Genomic DNA, 19,813 nt, shown 5'->3' on the forward strand with positions numbered 1-19,813 from the left:
ATTATTATTATTATCATTATTATTATTATTATTATTATTATTATTATTATTATTATTATTATTATTATTATTATTATTATTATTATTATTATTATTATTATTATTATTATTATTATTATTATTATTATTATTATTATTATTATTATTATTATTATTATTATTATTATTATTATTATTATTATTATTATTATTATTATTATTATTATTATTATTATTATTATTATTATTATTATTATTTAAATTTATTTATTATTATTTAAATATATTTTGACTTCTGTTATGAATAATCATAACAGAAATTGTTGACCATCTATGGAGTAGGTTCCGAAGGAATGGGCCAATATTGTCCATTTCGTATCGGACCTAAATAAATATGATAAAAATATTGCGACGTGTCAGATTTGGATTATTTTGGATATTTCCTTCACTTTATACGAGATATGTGATAATTTTTAGAAAGTGTTAATATGTTGGTGCGTTACCAGATATAGCCGGCCATTTTCAATTCCAATTTCATACTTTATCTAATGCAGATAAAAATATTGGTATGGGTAAAATTACAAGAAAATCGAACATTTTTATCCAATTTATGGGAAATCACAAATTACATATTCATCTTAGGCTTCTGGTTGAGAGAAATATTTATGTATAGCAAGTTGTAAAGAATCGCCGACTTGTTTCGGAAGTTATGACAGATACAAGTATTGAAAATTGTGACTCTTTGTGGCCGAGGTACTAGAAGGGGTTCGCAGATATATATCATCTTCCCAACAGATCTTGTGTTAGCAAAAATGTTTGTATGTGTGAAATTGGAAGAGAGATGAATGTCTATTTCGCTTTTTTTGAACAGCTTATTTTCCAAAAATCTTGAAAGGGAGGTACCAGAAGAAATGGTCCGATCTGTACCATATTTACAACAGATCTTGTGTTGATGAAAATATTGAGATGTACCAAGTCTGAATGGAATCAAACATTAATTTCGTGTAAGTTTCATGGATTCTCAAAATTTTGACCCTTTGTATGGGAGGTACCAGAAGTAGTGGACCGATATATAATATCTTTACCACAGATCTTTTGGTCAATAAAAATATTGTGATGTGTGTAATTTGAAGAGAACTAAGTGCTTATTTCGGATTTTATGATCGTTTTGGTTATTCAAAACTTTGACCCTTTGTGGGGGAGGTACCAGAAGGAATGGTCCAATCTGTACCATCTTTATAAGAGGTCTTGTGTGGATGAAAATATTGGAATGCACCAAGTCTGAATGGAATCGAATGTTAATTTAGCGTTTTATGAGCTTCATGGATATTAAAAATATTGACGCTTTGTAGGGGAGGTACCCGAAGGGTTAATGAAAATATTGTCATGTGTGTAATTTGAAGAGAACCGGATGCTTACCAAGTCTGAATGGAATTGGATGTTAATTTCGTGTTTTATGAGCTTCATTAATGTTCAAAATTTAGACTTTTTGTGGGGGGAGGTACTTGATGGTGTGGACCGATATATTCCATCTTAACACCAGACCTTGGGTTAATAAAAATATTGTGATGTGTGTAATTTGAAGACAATCGGTCTCTTACATCACATTATATAAGTATTATAATTATTGGGGGGGAGGTACTTGTTGGAGTGGACCGATACTGTCCATTATAGCACCTAACCTAGTACTGGCAAATATCTTGCAAAATTTGCATAAAATCGAATGATCTTTTCTCTTTCTATGAGGTAAATTATTTTCTTTGAAAATATTGCTCTTTTGTGCGGGGAGGTACCAGAAGAAGTTGACTGATATTGTCCATCACCGAACTCGATCTAAGTTTCACCAAAAAATTATCTTGTACCAAGTTTGATACAAATCAGGTACTCCCTTTGAGAGTATCATAGCCAGCTAGACAGACTAGAGCGACTCCAAATGTCCTGAAACAGAGACCTAGGATGTATAACCATTATTTCGTTGAGGCACCTTTTTGGCCGTATCAATTGATACATACCCTCTGTAGCCATATGGCTTCGAGTATAATTATGGTAGATGTTTAACCCTGCTATATTGGAAAATTATTAAGAATATTGTATATATATGTGCTCATTTTGCTAAAACCCTATCTCAAGGTATTCCCAGATATCCAGCAATTAGATGATTTTAATTACAATTTTCAAATTTTGGTATTTGATGTTCTTAATGCGATCCAAACACTTTCCGATATTCTGTATTCTGATGATGTAAAAAAAAATCTCTCTACGGAATTGTTAAAAATTCGTTACTTTGAGTTTGTAATGTGAAGACTGGAAAAATTTTCTACCCAACCGACTTTTTTACTTTTTAATATTTTTAAATGATCGTACAATTCGCAGAGCTTTATAGTCATGTTGTTTGTGGAATTTTTTGAACATCCGAAAATGTATGAATAACTTCATAATTTTCTCGGTGATTTACAATGATTTTCAGGAATGCTTGGAACATTGCGACACATAAGAGTTCTTTGAGTAAACTTCATGTTTAAAATGCTTTCGTGCGACCTAAAGACAAGACGAAAAGACACAGCTGAATTCGTCAGAAACGGCATAATGCCGGATGAAAGAAAATGATAAGAGAATGTAGACAGTTTGCATTCTGCATACAAACTCCCGCATACATATACACATATACTTATTTAAATATTAATATTTATGTTTTGTTAACACCCTCCACCATAGTATGGAGGGTATATTAAGTTTGTCATTTCGTTTGTAATACCTCGAAATATACATTTCAGACCCCACAAAGTATATATATTCTTGATCAGCATAAAATTCTATGTTGATTGAACAATGTCCGCCCGACTATCCGTCTGTACTTTTGTCCGTCTGTGGCTGTAAGTTGATAAAAATGTACATTATGTCTGCAGGACTTTTAGTATTGAAAACGGGCCATGTAGGTCCACATCCTCGTATAGCCCCCATATAACGGTACCCCCCGATATTCGGTATTTTGATGATTTTAGCGACATTATTTACCGAAATTGTTTCAAATTTGGTATTTGAAGTTCGTAATGGATACTACACCCTAAAACAGAAAATGGGCCATATAGGTCCACATCTTCGTATAGCCACCATATAACGGTACCCCCCGATATTCGGTATTTGATGATTTTAGCGACATTATTTACCGGAATTGTTTCAAATTTGGTATTTGAAGATCGTAATGGATACTACACCCTAAGACAGAAAATGGGCCATATAGGTCCACGTCTTCGTATAGCCCCCATATAACGGTACCCCCCGATATTCGGTATTTGATGATTTTAGCGACATTATTTACCGGAATTGTTTCAAATTTGGTATTTGAAGTTCGTAACGGATACTACACCCTAAAACAGAAAATGGGCCATATAGGTCCACGTCTTCGTATAGCCCCCGACATTCGTTATTTGATGATTTTAGCGACATTATTTACCGGAATTGTTTCAAATTTCTCATTTGAAGTTCGTAATGGATATTACAGCCTGTGACAGAAAATTGTCCGTGCAGGTCCACGGCTTCGTATAGCCCCCATACAACGGTAACCCCGATATATGATATTATGATGATTTTAGCGACATAATTTACCGGAACTATTTCAAATATAATACGGCTACATTCGGATTTTTAAGATTTTAACAGAATTTTTAATGGTATTTATTTTTTGAAAATTGCCAAATTTGCAGCAAATGGTGGAGGGTATTCAAAGTTCGGCCCGGTCGAACTTACAGCTTTTTTACTTGTTTAGTTTAAAAATGATCATAAAGTGATGGTATATAGCACATATTTTTGGGAGAGTCCAATTTCATGCCACCTTGAAGAAAATTAATTTTTACAAGTATCAAGTAAAAAAGCAGATAAGCTCCGCCGGGCCGAACTTTTAATACCCTCGGCAATTTGAAAGGAATTTGCAAAATAAAAAAAAAAACAACAATAGAGAATGGTCACTCTACACCATTCCCGTAACAAAAAATTTTATATTGGGAATTTATGTGAAGTAGGAACTATATCTAACTTAGAATCGATTTTCTACACATGTGGCGGAGGATTTTGAATTAAATTTGGGCCAATATTACATATATTGTGGGCAATAACCGTAACATCGAATGAAGATGTATATGAAAGTTATATATAAATCTGAACCGATCTCGATACAATTTGTCAGAGGCGTTTTCGAGCTGTGTAAGATGTCCCGTATCAAATATCATGGTTGGGAGTGCAAATAACGCATGTGGGAGACTTAAAACCACAAATCGGATAAAACATATATTTGGGGAATATAGCTATTTGGGGAATATAGCTATATAGCTATATTCATCTCGATAAAACTTGGCAGAGGTATTTGTGGTCTATATCTGATGTCTGGTATCAAATATTATTCGTGTGAATTGCATATTACGAATGTGAGGAAATTAAACACCAAATCGGATGAAACATATATATAGGTGCAATAGCTATATCTAAAGCGATTTTCTTACAAATGTTATGTACTTGCTTCTAGACTTAATTCGGTCAGATGTGACAAAATTCCGGTCATTTGGACTGATATTGGCCATTTGGTGAACAATTTAACCGAAATCGGTTGAAGATATACAGGGGTGAGACGAACAACTGCAACCAAATTTTTATACTGCTGTCATTTCTAAGCCACTCGTCCGACAGTTGGTAAAATTATTCCAGTGACAGCTCAATATATTGTTTACAAGCGTACAAAAGCATTTTGGTGAGCATTTTTCAGAAAAAAAGTTATTCGTAGTGGAATTCAAGCGTGATGGTGTGATTTCTTTATATTCGGCTGGAAAAGCACAAGTGGCTATCGTCAGAGCACTCCAGCATTTAAATGTGAATAAATCTTTTGTGTCTCGTACCATCGCTTGTTACCGTGATACTGGTAGCGTAGCCCGACGTCAGGGAAATGGACGGAAGGAAACAGCAACATCAGCATCAGAAATGGTTCGAAAAGTAACGAAGCGACGAAGCGAAACCCGCTTTGTAATGGCCGAAAAATGGCTCGTGAGCTGAACATTTTGCAATATTCCATTCACCAAATATTGAAAAATGAGCTCGGGGTAAAGCCAATGAAATTCCAAAAAGTGCAAGAACTTACACCGCAACAGAAAGAAAATAAACTCAAAAGAGCTAAAGAGTTGCTTGGCTTGGCCGAAAGTTGTGAACTGCCGAATTTGGTTTTCTCCGATGAAACAACATTCGTTGTCCAGCAGTTTGTAAAACAAACAAAGTGATCGTGTTTACTTGCCAAAGAGGTCAGCTGGAAATGTGCACCTTCCGTTGGCCACCAGAAATCAAGTGCCGGCCATGGTGATGGTGTGGGCCACCATAACAGCCGATGATCGCTCTCCGCTCGTATTAAGAGAACACGTGGCATCAGAGTAAATGCCGAATATTATAGCGAAAATATTCTCGAGGGTGTATTAAAGCCTTGGACAGGCAAACATTTTGGCCGCAGACCTTGGACATTCCTTGGACAGGACTCAGCACCATCGCACTTAGCAGCGCCACCACTTTTGGGTTACAATTTAGGTTCCTCGCTTCATTTCCAGCGCACAATGGCCACCAAAATCCCCGGATACCAATCCGTTGGACTATTGTGTCTGGAGTATTTTGGAAAGCAAGGGTGGCACTAAAAAATACCAAAGGGTCGATCACCTCAAGCAAGCGCTTCGCCGGGAATGGGCCAAAATACCGCAGAGCAACATTCGGGCAGCGTGTGACGGTTTCATTGGCTATTTGAAGGTCATAATTCGTGCCAAAGGTGTACAATTCAAACAAATCTAAACTTATTCTAAAAATTAATGTTATTTCCGACATTTTTGCTTTCATTCAATAAAAATAAAAAAAATGTAAAAATTATGGCGTTTGACTTTGTTGCAGTGTTTGTTTTATCTCACCCTGGATATGGATAAAGCTCAGTTTTGTCTAAATTTGAACCGATTCTCACCAATTTCAATAGGGTTCGTCCTTGGTCCAAACAGGTATTGGTTGGAAAATTTCATATCAATCGAATATTAAATGCATTTGCATTTTGTTCACAAAAATACATGGCCGGACGGAAAGGCAAACAGACTGACATGCATAAATCGACTCAGAAAGTGATAACTATGTATCTATCTCGCTTCCTTCTCCATGTTACAAACAAATGCGCAAAGACATAATACCCTTACCACTATGTGGTGTAGGGTATAAAAATCTGATGAAAATACATAATTAAAATATCAAGGATACTGTGTTTTACTTTGTATTTGCCCAAGGTCAATGACGATGACTCATTTTTAAGGCAGAACGAATTTCTGTTGAGCACTCCATTAAAGTATTGGTCAAACCGCAAAAATTAATTAATAAAATGGTAAATTATTTTAATACATCCTTTTTACTAGCAGATGAAGCAGCATGGATATATGCGGATAATCGGGCGATTGTTTGTCACACAAAGTAGGAAATATAGATCTTGAATAAAATAAAAAAATAATACAAAACAAAAGCGTCGATCAATAAAAAACGATTAAATAGAACGACACTTTAATAGACAAACCGCAAAAGCTATTTGTTGCGATTTTTGCTGATGTGGCTTGCACCCACCCATGAGCGCATTCAATAAATGATATAAAATATGTGTTTTTAAATTTAAATCCGATTTTCTGAGAATCCAATAGTTCAGATGAATACTGAGCTAACAATAAATAATTACAAGAATATGTTTATTTTAGTAAATTTTCTACTAAATTATCTTAATTTGAAATACATATGTATCGACTCACCGCTTGTTGTTCTAATCGTGGAGGAGTTTTTGAAGCTGGCTGCCAATCGTCTCTGCTGTAAAATAAAACAATATATATGTCATATTATTTTAAATAGCTAATAGAATATTTTTTACATAAAAAACGCACAGGGACAGATCGAAGATAGTCGAAGTTAATAAAATGTGAAAAATTTTACTCACTTTGTAAAGAAGGCGCAAAACCGCAAAGTTTTCAATTTTCATAATTCCGAATAGTGTTACTTTGACATAGGAGAAAAGTAGAATTTCAAAGATAAATCTCTATTATTCGTCTAGTATAATTTGTATTGAAGGTATTACCCACTTGGGATCTGCATTGGAACTGGGGATATAGCATCAGAATCGGAGGTACCTCTAAAAAATTTAATTTTTGTAGGCACATATCTATTGACCGGTTATTGGAATTTGTGACGGAATTAGGTATAACAAGTGAAAAATTTGAAACTTGAAATAAACAGTGAACAATGTAGCTAAAATCATCAAAATATCGTATATAGGGAGATACCGTTATATCGGAGCTGTGCGAAGACCTGCACCTGCATAGACAATTTTCTGTCACAAGCTGCAGCATCCATTACGAACTTCAAATACCACATCTCAAACAATTTAGATTGGTATTGTACCTAAAATCGTCAAAATACCGAATATAGGGAAGTACCGTTATATGGGGGCTATACGAAGACGTGGACTTGCACAGACAATTTTCTGTCTTAGGGTGAAGTATCTATTTCAAACTTCAAATACCAAATTTGAAACAATTCCGTTAAATAATGTCGCTAAAAATCATCAAAATACCGAATATCGGGAGGTACCGTTATATGGGGGCTATACGATGGCGTGAACCTGCACAGACTATTTTCTGTCATAGGGTGTAGTATCCATTTCGAACTTCAAATACAAAATTTGAAACAATTCCGTTAAATAATGTCGCTAAAATCATCAAAATACCGAATATTGGGAGGTACCGTTATATGAGGGCTATACGAAGACATGGACTTGCACAGACAATTTTCTGTCTTAGGGTGAAGTATATATTTCAAACTTCAAATACCAACTTTGAAACAATTCCGTTAAATAATGTCGCTAAAATCATCAAAATACCGAATATTGGGAGGTACCGTTATATGAGGGCTATACGAAGACCTGCATAGACAATTTTCAGTCACAAGCTGTAGCATCCATTACGAACTTCAAATACCACATCTCAAACAATTTAGATGGGTATTGTACCTAAAATCGTCAAAATACCGAACATAGGGAGTTACTGATATATGGGGCCTATACGAAGACCTGGACCTGTATAGACAATTTTCTGTCACAGACTGTAGTTCTCATAACGAACTCCAAATACGTAATTTGAAACAATTCTGGTGAATAATGACGCTAAAATCATCAAAATACCGAATATTGGGAGGTACCGTTATATGAGGGCTATACGAACACGTGGACTTGCACAGACAATTTTCTGTCTTAGGATGTAGTATCCATTTCGAACTTCAAATTCCAAATTTGAAACAATTTCGTTAAATAATGTCGCTAAAATCATCAAAATACCGAATATTGGGAGGTACCGTTATATGAGGGCTATACGAAGACGTGGACTTGCACAGACTATTTTCTGTCTTAGGGTGAAGTATCTATTTCAAACTTCAAATACCAACTTTGAAACAATTCCGTTAAATAATGTCGCTAAAAATCATCAAAATACCGAATATCGGGAGGTACCGTTATATGGGGTTATATGAAAACGTGGACCTACATGGCCGATTTACGAACCTAACCTGCCTATTGGAAAAATAAACATGTGTGCCAAATTTTAGCCATCTATCTCAATTCGTTCGAAAGATAGCGTGATTACAACAGACAGACGGACAGACAGACGGACGGACGTCGCTAAATCGACTTAGAATTTTACGCTGATCCAGAATATAAACATTTTCCCTGGTTTTTCGACCTTTTGGATTGTTAATAAGAACAATTGTTCTTACTGATCAAGAATATATATACTTTGTTGGGTCTGACATGAGTATTTCGAGGAGTTACAAACGGAATGACAAAGTTAATATACCCTCCATAGTATGGTGGAGGGTAAAAAAATAAATGTGCTAAATTGTATTGATATCGCTTCACATTTGGATATAGCTCCCAAATATATTTTCAGTACCGAAAGTTCTCATACATATTTTCGGCCAATTTCACATATTTCATGCAACAAACACATGTCACATCTCCAATTTTAATGAAATTTGGAAAGTGTAACGGAATTTGGTGTAAAAATTATATTTAAATGGGTTGAGATTTGGATATAGCTCCCATATATATTTTCGGTCAATTTTACATACTAGATGCACCAAACTCGTAATGTTTTGTCCGATTCCAATGAAATTAGGAAAGGGTGACGGAATTTGGTACAAAAGCAAATTGGTCAAATTAAGCTGAAATCGGTTGTGGTTTCATTTATTTGATTCAACAAACAAGTTATATATATTAAATTTAAATGCAATATGGAATGTGTCGCGGAATTTGGTCTACAAGTAAATAATTTGTCAAATTATATTGAAATGGGTTCAGATTTGCCTTTGCAATGGTATTAGGCTAACTGTAAAAAAATTACACAACAATTTAATTGAGGCTACGAATATTACGGGGAAGTATGTAGGTAGACTTGTATTGCTACATGGAATCCCCATAATAGCCACAGCAATTCAATTGAACTTTAAAAGATTGCAGCTACCACCATTGTGAAGGATCTGAATAATTTCAAAAAAAAAATCCGCCGAAAAAGACTAAACCCGTTATATGGGGGATATACGAAGAAGTGGACCTGTATAATTAAGTTTTTGTCATAGGCTGTAGTATCGATTTCGAAATTCAAATACGAAATTTGAAACAATTCCATTGAATAATGTCGCCAATATCATTAAATATCAAACAATTTAATGTTGCTAATATCATTAAAATACCGAATAAATGGAGGTACAGTTATATGTGGGCTGTACGAAGACGTGGACCTACATAAACAATTTTCTGACTTAGGTTGTAGTACTCATTACGACTTTAAATAGGAAATTTAAAACAATTCCTGTCAAAAATGTCGCTTAAATCATCAAAATATCGAATATCAGGGAGTACCGTTATATGGGGGCTATACGATATCGTGGAGTTCTCTTCCAGGGGGCAAAGTACTCAGAAGGAACTCCTTGTCTTGAATTTAAGACAATTCCATTAAAAAATACCGAAGATCGGGACGTACTGTTATATGGGGGCTATCGTGGACCGATATAGCCCATCTACGAACTTGACCTGCCGGCACACAAAATACCGATCTGTGCAAAATGTTTGCATCTTATCTTAATTCGTTTTGACTCTAGCGTGATTACAAAAGATGGACGGACAAACAGGGCTAAATCGTCGGATCAAGAATATATATACTTTGTTAGGTCTAAAATTACTATTTCGATGAGTTACAAACGGAATGACGAACTTAATATACCCTCCATACTATGGATGGTGGAGGGTCTAATAAATGTACTAAACTTGTAAAATGTACTAAACTTGTAACATACTAAATTAGTGCTTAAAATTTGAAATTAGAGTCGCATTTATGTGTAGCCTGGACATATTGAGGTGGTTTAGGAAATGTGTACTATTATAATTGTATGAAAAGTACTGAATGACACTAGATCTGGTATTAGGTGAAGGAATGGAGACTAAATTTTGAAAATTAATATTTAGATTACTGATGGTATCTTAGGTTGTGATTCGTAGTTAGGTTAAGAAATATGTCTTATAATTTTACTAAAAGTGTTAAATATACTTAATTTGGTATTGAATGGAGGGATATGGCGGGAATTCTGAAAATTTGATATTGAGGTCTCTGTTGGTATCTGGAATTGAGATATGGAGTTGATTTTGGAAACGAAAAGTACTTTATTGTACTATATTTGGTACAATTTGATATTGGTAGCGGTAGTGTAGCGGTAGAGATAAAATTCTGAAATGTGTTATTTAGATAACTGTTGGTATCTGGGATTGAGATATTGAGGTGTTTTTGGAAAATATGTTCCACAATTCTTGGAAAAGTACTAAATAGTATTAAATTTGTTATTGTATGATGGAATAGAGCTGAAATCCCGAAATCTGATTTTAAGGTCTCTGTCGGTATGCGGAAAATGAAATATGAAGGTGGTTTTTGGAAATGTGCACTATAATTGTACAAAAAGTACTAAAGTATTAAAAGTACTTTAAAGTGCTAGTACTTAGTGCTAGTTTGGTATTGAGTGAAAGGATAGAGCTGGAATGCTAGATTTGGATATGTGTACAATAATTGTACTAAATGGTACTACAATTGCACTAAATTAGTAGTGGGGGAAATTACAGAGCTAAAATTCTGAAGTTTGTTATTTAGATAACTGTTGATTATATTGAGGTTATTTTACAAATGCGTGATATAACGGTTCGAAAATTAAAAAATGATACTAATTTTGGATCATTCTTGATATGTAGGAGGGAAAATATAGATTATTTTGGATATGCGTACAAAATGCTACTAAATTTGGTATTGGGTAAGTGAATTGTACTGAAGGTTTTAAATTAAGCATTGACATATGGAGACGCAGAAATTGTTTTGGACAGAAAAAAATGACATGGTCCAATGCTTGGCAATCTCAAATATCCCGCTTGGTTAACTTTAAACTGAGAAATGTTGAAGACTTTTGGCTGTAAACGTTAAACATTTTCCTATTATTCTTTTTGAAAAAGGAAAAAATTGAATAATACATAAAACTTTGAAAATCAGAAAATTTAGTACGATATATAAAGTTCTGAATCACAAATTTTGCCAAACTAAACAAATTGTGTATTTTGGGTAATAAAAAGCCGCAAGACTAACTTTTGGAACGAGTATAAAATTGTAAGGTGAAATTTTCGCTGACGAAGTAGCGGGCACTTGCTGGTACTAAATAAAAACAATTAAAAAAACAGCTAAATTCGGTCGGGCCGAACTTTTAATACCCTCCACCTTAGGGTAATGGAAACTTTAGAACCAATTATGACCCACAAATACCAATTTTTAGACATATTCGTGGGAAAATGTGGCAAAAATCATCAAAATACCGAATATCGGAAGGTACCACTATATGGGGCTATACAAAAACGTGGACTAATGCATACAATGTACAACTAATTCCAATTTTTAGACAAATCCGTGAAGAAATGTGACAAAAACCATCAACATACCGAATATCGGGAGATACCGTTATATGGGGGCTATACCAAAGCGTGGACCTATACATACAATGTTTCGCCACACGAACTAGGACCCATTATGACCTACAAATACCAATTCTCAGACAAATCCGTGAAAAAATGTGACAAAAATCATCAAAATATCGAATATCAGGAGGTACCGCTATATGGGGGCTATACCAAAACGTGGACTTATACATGCAATGTTTCGCCACCGGAGCTAGATCTCACTATGACCAACAAATACCAATTTTTAGACAAATCCATAAAAAATGCAGCAAAAATAATCAAAATACCGAATATCGGGAGGTACCGTTATATGGGGACTATACCAAAACGTGAACCGATATATGTCAGTTTCAGTACCAACCATCCTAGACACAATACAAATTATTCTGCTAAATGTTGACGCTCTATGTCAAGTAATGTGGTCTGTATCGTGATTTCAACAGACAGACGGACAGACAGACGGACATCGTTAAATCGACTTAGAATTTTATGCTGATTATGAATATATATACATTATGGGGTCTACGACGAATATTTAGACATGTTACAAACGGAATGACAAAGATAATATAGCCTCCTTTCCAAGGTGGAGGGTATAATAATAGCTAAATTCGGTCGGGCCGATCTTTTAATACCTTCCACCATTTGGCAGAAATTTGGAAATTTAAAAAAAAATCAAGTCGGAAATTATCGCTGAAATGGAAACCGTTATATGTTAGCTAAACGAAAACGAGGCCCTACATAAGTATTTTTTTTAATTCGTCACAGGCTGTAGTATCGATTCCGAGCCTCAAATACAAAATTCGGAAATCCGGGTTAAAATTGTACTAAAACATCAAAAAAAAAAAACCTTAAACCAAAACGTCGTCCGCTATAGCCCATTTTTAATTCCAACAATTCTACGGACCCAAAATACCAATTTTGTGCGAATCTTGTAAATCTCAATATTTGCATCAGTTCTAGGTCAGGTGCGAAATTAGACAATATCGGTCCACTCCAATATGTACCTTCCACACAAAGGGTCAACATTTGTAATAATTATAACTCTTATAAAATTGTGAAATAAGCATCCGATTCTCCTCAATTTTCGCACATCACAGTATTTTTACTAACAACATATCTGATGTGAAGATGAAATGTATCGGTCCATTGTTTCTGGTATGTCCCAAACAAAAGGTCGATATTTTCAAAAAAAAATATATTTTACTGCACAAAAATAGAAAGGATAATCCGATTTTGCTCCAACTTTGCATATACTAATATTTGCATCAGTGCTAGATCAGAGGCGAAAATGGACAATATCGGCCACTCCATCGAGTACCTCCTCCAGAAAAGGTCAACATTTTGAATAATTATAGCTCTTATAAGATCTGATGTAAGAGTCCGATTGTGTAGAGTATTTTTACTAACAAAAGGTCTGGTGTGAAGATGGAATATATCGGTTCACTCCTTCTGGTACTTCCACCACAAAGGGCCAAAATTTTGAAAAATTATAGCTCATATAAAATCTGATGTAAGAGTCCGATTGTCTTCAAATAACACACATCACACTATTTTTATTAACCCAAAGTCTGGTGTGAAGATATCGGAATATATCGGATTACAAAGGGTCAACATTTTGAATATCCATCGCGAAATTCTTTTCTCTTCATACTTCACACATCCTATTATTCCTACTAACCCAAGATATACTGTTAAGATGGTATATATCGGTCAATACTTTTATCTGCAATAACTTGTGAAACAAGTCAGCGATTCTTTGCAACTTGGGATACTTCGGTCGATTATCACGACCATCTCACGCACATTTCAACATTTTCTAAAAATTATCACATATCTCATACAAAGTGAAGGAAGTAACCCATATGGTCCAATCCTGCCACGTGACAATATTTATATATCATATTAATTTAGGCCCGATACGAAATGGACAATATTGGCCCATTCCTTTGGAACCTACTCCGTAAAGGGTCAACAGGGTCAATAATCCTAACAGAAGTTAAAATACATTTAAATAATCGAACATTGGCTGAGGGTATACATCTGTCGGCAAAACCGACTGATACTTTTTAATTTCTTTTAAGACTTTTCGATACTTCGCGATTTATAGAACTCTATTAAATTTTTTTTCAGATGTACATATATACCTGACAACACAGGCATGTTCGCAAATGTATAAACTTACCCATCCATGCGTTGAATGTACGACACCTGTGCCCTGCTATCGTGAATGCGCACTTGATCCGGTGTTATCTCCTCCAGAAACATGTTGCGTTGTGGGGGCATTGTTTGAAAGCTTTCATCGTTGTCGAAATAAATGGGGCTTAATGCGCGACATGCACCACTCAAAAGCTCATCAATGTTTTGGTGGCGGGAAATGAAAACTTTGTCATTCTTTGAACGCAAATCATTTTGGTTGTAGCGGTGGTGCTGGTTGTAGTCATGGCTAGGTGGTGTTTGTCTCTGATGCGTCGGCTGTTGGTGGTGGTATTGTTGGGACTGGGGCATTGTTGATGATTGTAGATGTTGTTGTTCTGGCTGAGCATTGTTTAGATTACTTTCAGGTGTAATAGTCGTCAATTGTGGGTCAGCAGCGAGAACATCAGTGGCACCTGAAATTGGCATTAGATTCATTGCATCCACTGTCGTATTGTTTGCCGTGGTTGGTTGGGGTGGTGTTTGTTGAACTTTTGTCATTGGAATGTTATCGTAGGGGGATGAGCAATACGGTTCATTGTTTTGCTCGATGGGTTCTCCTTCATCGTGTACCGGGCTGGCACATTGACCCAAAGGTGGTGGCCGCTCTGAATATTCGAAATTAAATGAATTACTCAGTTCGGTCTGTGAGTCAGCACGATTCGGGGGCAAGAATGTTGGCTGCTCATCATGTGGGTCATTGTCATCATCGGTGTTTAGTTCATATGAATGTGGGTAATTAGGGTCTGCTATTCCAGCAGCGGTAATTTGGAAAATATCCTCGCTAGCCTGTTGTTGATATTGCCTATTGCGTTCTTGAAGCCAACGTTCTTTTTGTTCTTCCAGCGATTGTTGTTGGGAGAAGATTCTTTTCGTGGGACCTTCAGTGTAGCTGCCAACCTGTGGCCAAACTGGTTCAGCTTCAGTTTCGTTAGACTGCTCCTCCTCGACATGGGAAAATCCTTGTTTTATGGGACTTTGACTCGTTCTTCTGCCGGGTGACCAGATATGCCCTTGTTCTTTTGTTGGTGTACCCGGCTGTCTTTGATCGGGTCTGCTGCGATTTCTTGCTTCCTCTTCCAATTCCCGAGATCTGCTGCGAGTTTTTCCTCTCTCCTGGGAATCTTGTTGCCAACAGTGTTCCTCTTCTTGATCCGAATCTAATCTGGATAAATTAAATAATTTTTTCTTTGGACTTTTTTGTCGTTGCAACTCCTGTTTAGCGGGGCTTGGGTTTTCTCTCAAACATTCGGAGTCTTGAGAGCTACTGCGTTTCTTGTCTTTTTCGGGACTTTCTTCTAACCACCATGCTTTTTCGCCAGATTCCACTCGTGGTATGTTGAATAGTTTTTTGATGTTGGCATTTTGGGGAGGTGATACCGAGGGTAAATTATGTCTTTCTTGGTCAGATTTGTCGGAATTATTTTGTACTACATCTTGAGAATTACTGCGCTGATCTCTTCCCTCTGAGCTCTCTTCTAACCACCATGCCTTCTCGCCCGACTCCACTCGCGGAAGATTGAAAAGTTTTTTAATGGTGGAATTCTGTGGTGCCATTTCCGTTTTCCCAACTGGTTCCCGTTTCTGAGACTGTTTACTATGTTGACTCTCTTTGTCTGAATTTTCATTTTGCCACCAAGCCTTCTCGCCCGATTCTACTCGAGGAATGTTGAAAAGCTTCTTGGTCGGTCCTGTCATCCACCATTTTTTGGGTTCGGTACTCATACTACTACTGCTACTGGTGGTAGCCGAGGAAGTTTCCGCTTCTACGGAGGGTTTGTGTACATCCTGTGAAGTTTCGACATTACCCTGCTGCTCCTCATCCTCCTGCTGCCACCATGGTGCCTCCTGGGATTCCACACGACATATTTTCAGCTGAATGGTTCCATTTTGTATAGCCGATGAGACGGGTGGTGGTGTTGGGAGTTTATCTTTGGGTAACTCCTCTGCCTTGGCATTTGTATCATCGTCATCCTCATCATTCCACCAGTCCGTCTCAGGGGTTAGGCGACTGCGTGGAAATGGTCGGGTTTCACTATCGGTTATTTCCTGCTGGTCATGGTAGTATGGCTGCTTCGTTTTGTAATCTAAATCACTAAATGAGATATTTTTGTCGTTTTGATATTCGTTCGCATTCGGATCGTTGGTGTCGTCTGTCGTCTCCCACCAGCCAGGTTCATGGGACCCGGTGCCCTGTCCATTATACACATCGGTGGCTGTGGCATTTTCTTCATCATCCTTGTCCAAATCATCGGCCATGGTGGTTTCATCATCGTTACGCAACCACCAGGCTGCCTCGTCGGAGTCAACATGTCTGACCTTGAAACGCATTTCATCTTTGAAACTACAGTCCAAGGCCGAAGAGGTGTCGATTTGCTGACTTGTATCCTGCCACCAACTGGGCTCCTCTGAATCCGTACCTCCCGTGGAGGTGGTACCGGTTGTTGTGACCGCACATGAATCCGATTGCTGTTCGGTGGGCATTTTTGTTGCTTGTGGTTTTTTTGTGGAAGTACCCTTGCCACTGGATGCAGCTGCCGTGGAGGATTTCGATTTTGTTTTGGATTTCGAAGTCGCGGACGCGGAAGATTTTGTTGCGGATGATTTTGAAATGTGCGTGGACCGTTGTTCACTTGCCGAATTTTCTCTAGTATATTGAACTGCGGGACTGTTACGATTACTGGCACTTGTGCTCGCGCTATCGTTCGTCGATGTCGCTGGTATTGGGGATTTCGATGTTTTCGTTTCGTTCGCTCGTAATAAACTAATGCTCTTTTTTGAGGATTTCGATGAACCCACATCTAAATCGGTAGACGTTCCCCCACCACCGCTACCACTACCCCCACCACCTGAGGTCTCGGTACTCTCAAGGTATATTTGATCGTCGCTATTGGCATTTTTCTGTTGGGCAACGAAAAAGTTCGAAACAGAAGACAGTTTTTTCAAACGTCGTAGTGGGTCTTTGTCGGTGCGCGATGAGGTGGAGGCGGATTTCTTTAGCGGAGATGATTCAGTTTTCTTCTCAGACATAGTTGGCGTGCCAATTGCTTTTGGCTGTGGCAATGAACGTTTGCTGACTGATGACGTAGCAGCCGAACTTTGATTGTCGGAATTGTTTGCACTGCTGCTAAGGGTTGTGGTGGTCGTGGTGCTCCTTCCTTTGGCTGGTGCCACTGCATCCTTCACAACCTTCTTTTTGACAATTTTCTTGTGTGGCTTTTTAACTTCGGGCGCTGAACTTTCAGTGCCACTGGAAGATGATGTGGCAGCGGTGAGGAGGATTTTATTGGAACGCATTGCCAGCGGAGATGCCGGTAATGGAGATTTTGCCGGCTTAATACTGGTGTTACTATTTTGTCGGCTTAGCGGCGAGGGTGGGGTTCGACTGCCCAAGGGTTTACTGAGACAGCGAGGCCTCAATTTACTATCACTCGCCAGGTTACGTGTTCTTGCCGAGCGATTGGAGGCAATGCTAATCTCAGAACAGGCACTGGGTGATCGTTCCAATCGCTGTATGGCCTGTAGAGCTCCATTGAGGGCATCTATGGTATTAAAATCGGAATCAGTTCCGGTACTGGGGGTGCGTGATTTGCGTGTCCGATCAGTGGGTCCAACATTCAGGGAAGATTTGCGGAAATCTTTATTGGGCAACCTTGAAGGGCCTGGACTCAACGAACTGGGTGAGGGTGATTTAAAGGGGGATTCTGCTTTGGGTCCCATGGGTGGTTTTTTGGGACTAAGACTTTCCACTGACGATTGTCGTGACTTGAGCCTTCCCACTCGAGGGGGAGAAAGTTTTGATTTTGTTGTTACTGTTGTTGTGGCAGTTTTGGTTGTTCTGCAGGGACTACTACTTGAGGTGGTCGAGTCCTCTCTTCGGCTATCATTTGCCGAGAGAGAATTTGATTTTGAGGTGGTCGAAATGGGACTGCTACTGCTGTAACGCAGATTGGAGGGTGAGCGTCGTTCTCCTGCCGAACTAAATGGCGACAGACGACTGCCATAGGCATAACGGCTAACTTTGGTATTATCTTCAGATTGCATTTCCTTTTCCAGCATTTTCCTTTTTGAAGATGAGCGAATAATGGTTTTTTCAATGGTTATGGCCAAACTATGCGTGGAACGACTGGTACATTGGCTGCCCGGAGGATTGGGAGATGTACCACGGGTACATACTGTGATGGTTAAAAATGGTTCTTTTGGTGGATGGGTGGCTTCAGGTTCACCATCTTCCGATGTATCCGATTCCTCTGTGGTCTCAGAATCTTCATCTTCCTCCTTCTCTTCCGGTTGAGAGACCTCGTTTGTTTTTATTGCAATGCTGGATGGTTTTGGAGATTCATGTTTTTCTGGGAGTTGAATTTGAGGTTGAGGTATTGGATGTTCCATTATTTGATAATCTCTGTAAGATGTGGGAGATTGATTTGAGGAGTTCCGCGGCCTGCCTTCTGATGCTAAAGGTTTTTCTTCGGTTTGCCTTAGAGCAGAAGCAGAAGATCGACTGCTATAGCCATAGCTGATATTTGATGAAGAGGCTGGTGTTTGTCTTGTTCCGTAAGTCATGGATTTGTCTGCCAAGGAAGTGGACGATGGTGTTCTCCTTGTACTAGAGTTGCCATATGACAAAGATTTCTCCGCCAATGATGCAGCGGAGGGAGTTCTGGTGGTACTAGAAGTGCCGTAGATCTTGTTTTTCTCAGCCAGTGATGTTGACGATGCAGTTCGCGTAGTGGTACTGGTCTTCTCAGCTATGGATGTGGAGGATGGGGTTCGGGTAGCCGCATAACGACTGCCGTATGACGACGTCGTTGAAGGCGTTGAGGCAGTTGTAGTTGTTTTTGGCACATTCATGCGATAGGAGCTGCCATATTTGTATTTGCTCTCCATGCCAGGGCTGGGATCACGTGACTGGGCCCTCAAAGATCGTATACCTGGACTTGGATCTCGCGATCTCATGCGATTGGTATGCTCCAATGCTGCTGGGCTGGGTTCTCTTGAGTATTTGCCAATGCTACTGGATGTTGAACCATAACGCTTCAGTTGGCTCATCGACTTCATATCGGACGTGGAACTATCGGCCCTCGCCAAAGTCGTGGAAGATGTGACCGAGCTCGCAGAGGGTGTATAACGACTGACGTATGAGCTGGCAGCAGATGTATGGGGGGTATCACGCTTCAGGCGATAAGTTCCCCCCGAAAAAGAAGGACGATAGGCGGTTGGGGATGTAAGGGTAGAGGATGTATAGCGTGATGTAGAGCTTCCAATGTCATCACGTGATGAATACTGCAAAAGAAGAAAAGGGGTATTAGACGAAAAATAAGATATGTCACAGCTTACCGAAGAAGAAGATGTTGCGGAGGATTTGTAGCTGGAGGGTAGGGACGATTTAAATGGAGTCTGAAAGTAAAACGAAAAAAAGAAGTTAAAAAGAAAATTTAAATCCGAACAAACAAAAGATAGTCTAATAAAATTGTTAACAAATTCCAAATGTTTTATAAATATTGATGCCGATGTCAAATTTAAAAATCAACCGAAATCACACATCACCTACTAAACCATAAAACCAGA

General features: G+C 38.0%; 1 protein-coding gene across 2 annotated transcripts in view; it reads right to left on the bottom strand.

The window, feature by feature from the left end:
- Positions 1-19,813, bottom strand: part of LOC101893576 (FH1/FH2 domain-containing protein 3) — a 237,307-nt gene that overhangs the window by 181,244 nt on the left and 36,250 nt on the right. For both annotated transcript variants that reach the window (XM_059131671.1, XM_059131672.1), the window contains exons 2-4: positions 19,583-19,642; positions 14,235-19,528; positions 6,774-6,828 (exon numbers count right to left, since the gene is read on the bottom strand). In XM_059131671.1, coding sequence (XP_058987654.1) covers positions 6,774-6,828; positions 14,235-19,528; positions 19,583-19,642 — 5,409 coding nt within the window. The remainder of the gene's footprint in view (positions 1-6,773; positions 6,829-14,234; positions 19,529-19,582; positions 19,643-19,813) is intronic.

The sequence above is a fragment of the Musca domestica genome, unplaced genomic scaffold (genome assembly GCF_030504385.1).
Source record: "Musca domestica strain aabys unplaced genomic scaffold, Musca_domestica.polishedcontigs.V.1.1 9, whole genome shotgun sequence".
NCBI lineage: Eukaryota > Metazoa > Arthropoda > Insecta > Diptera > Muscidae > Musca > Musca domestica.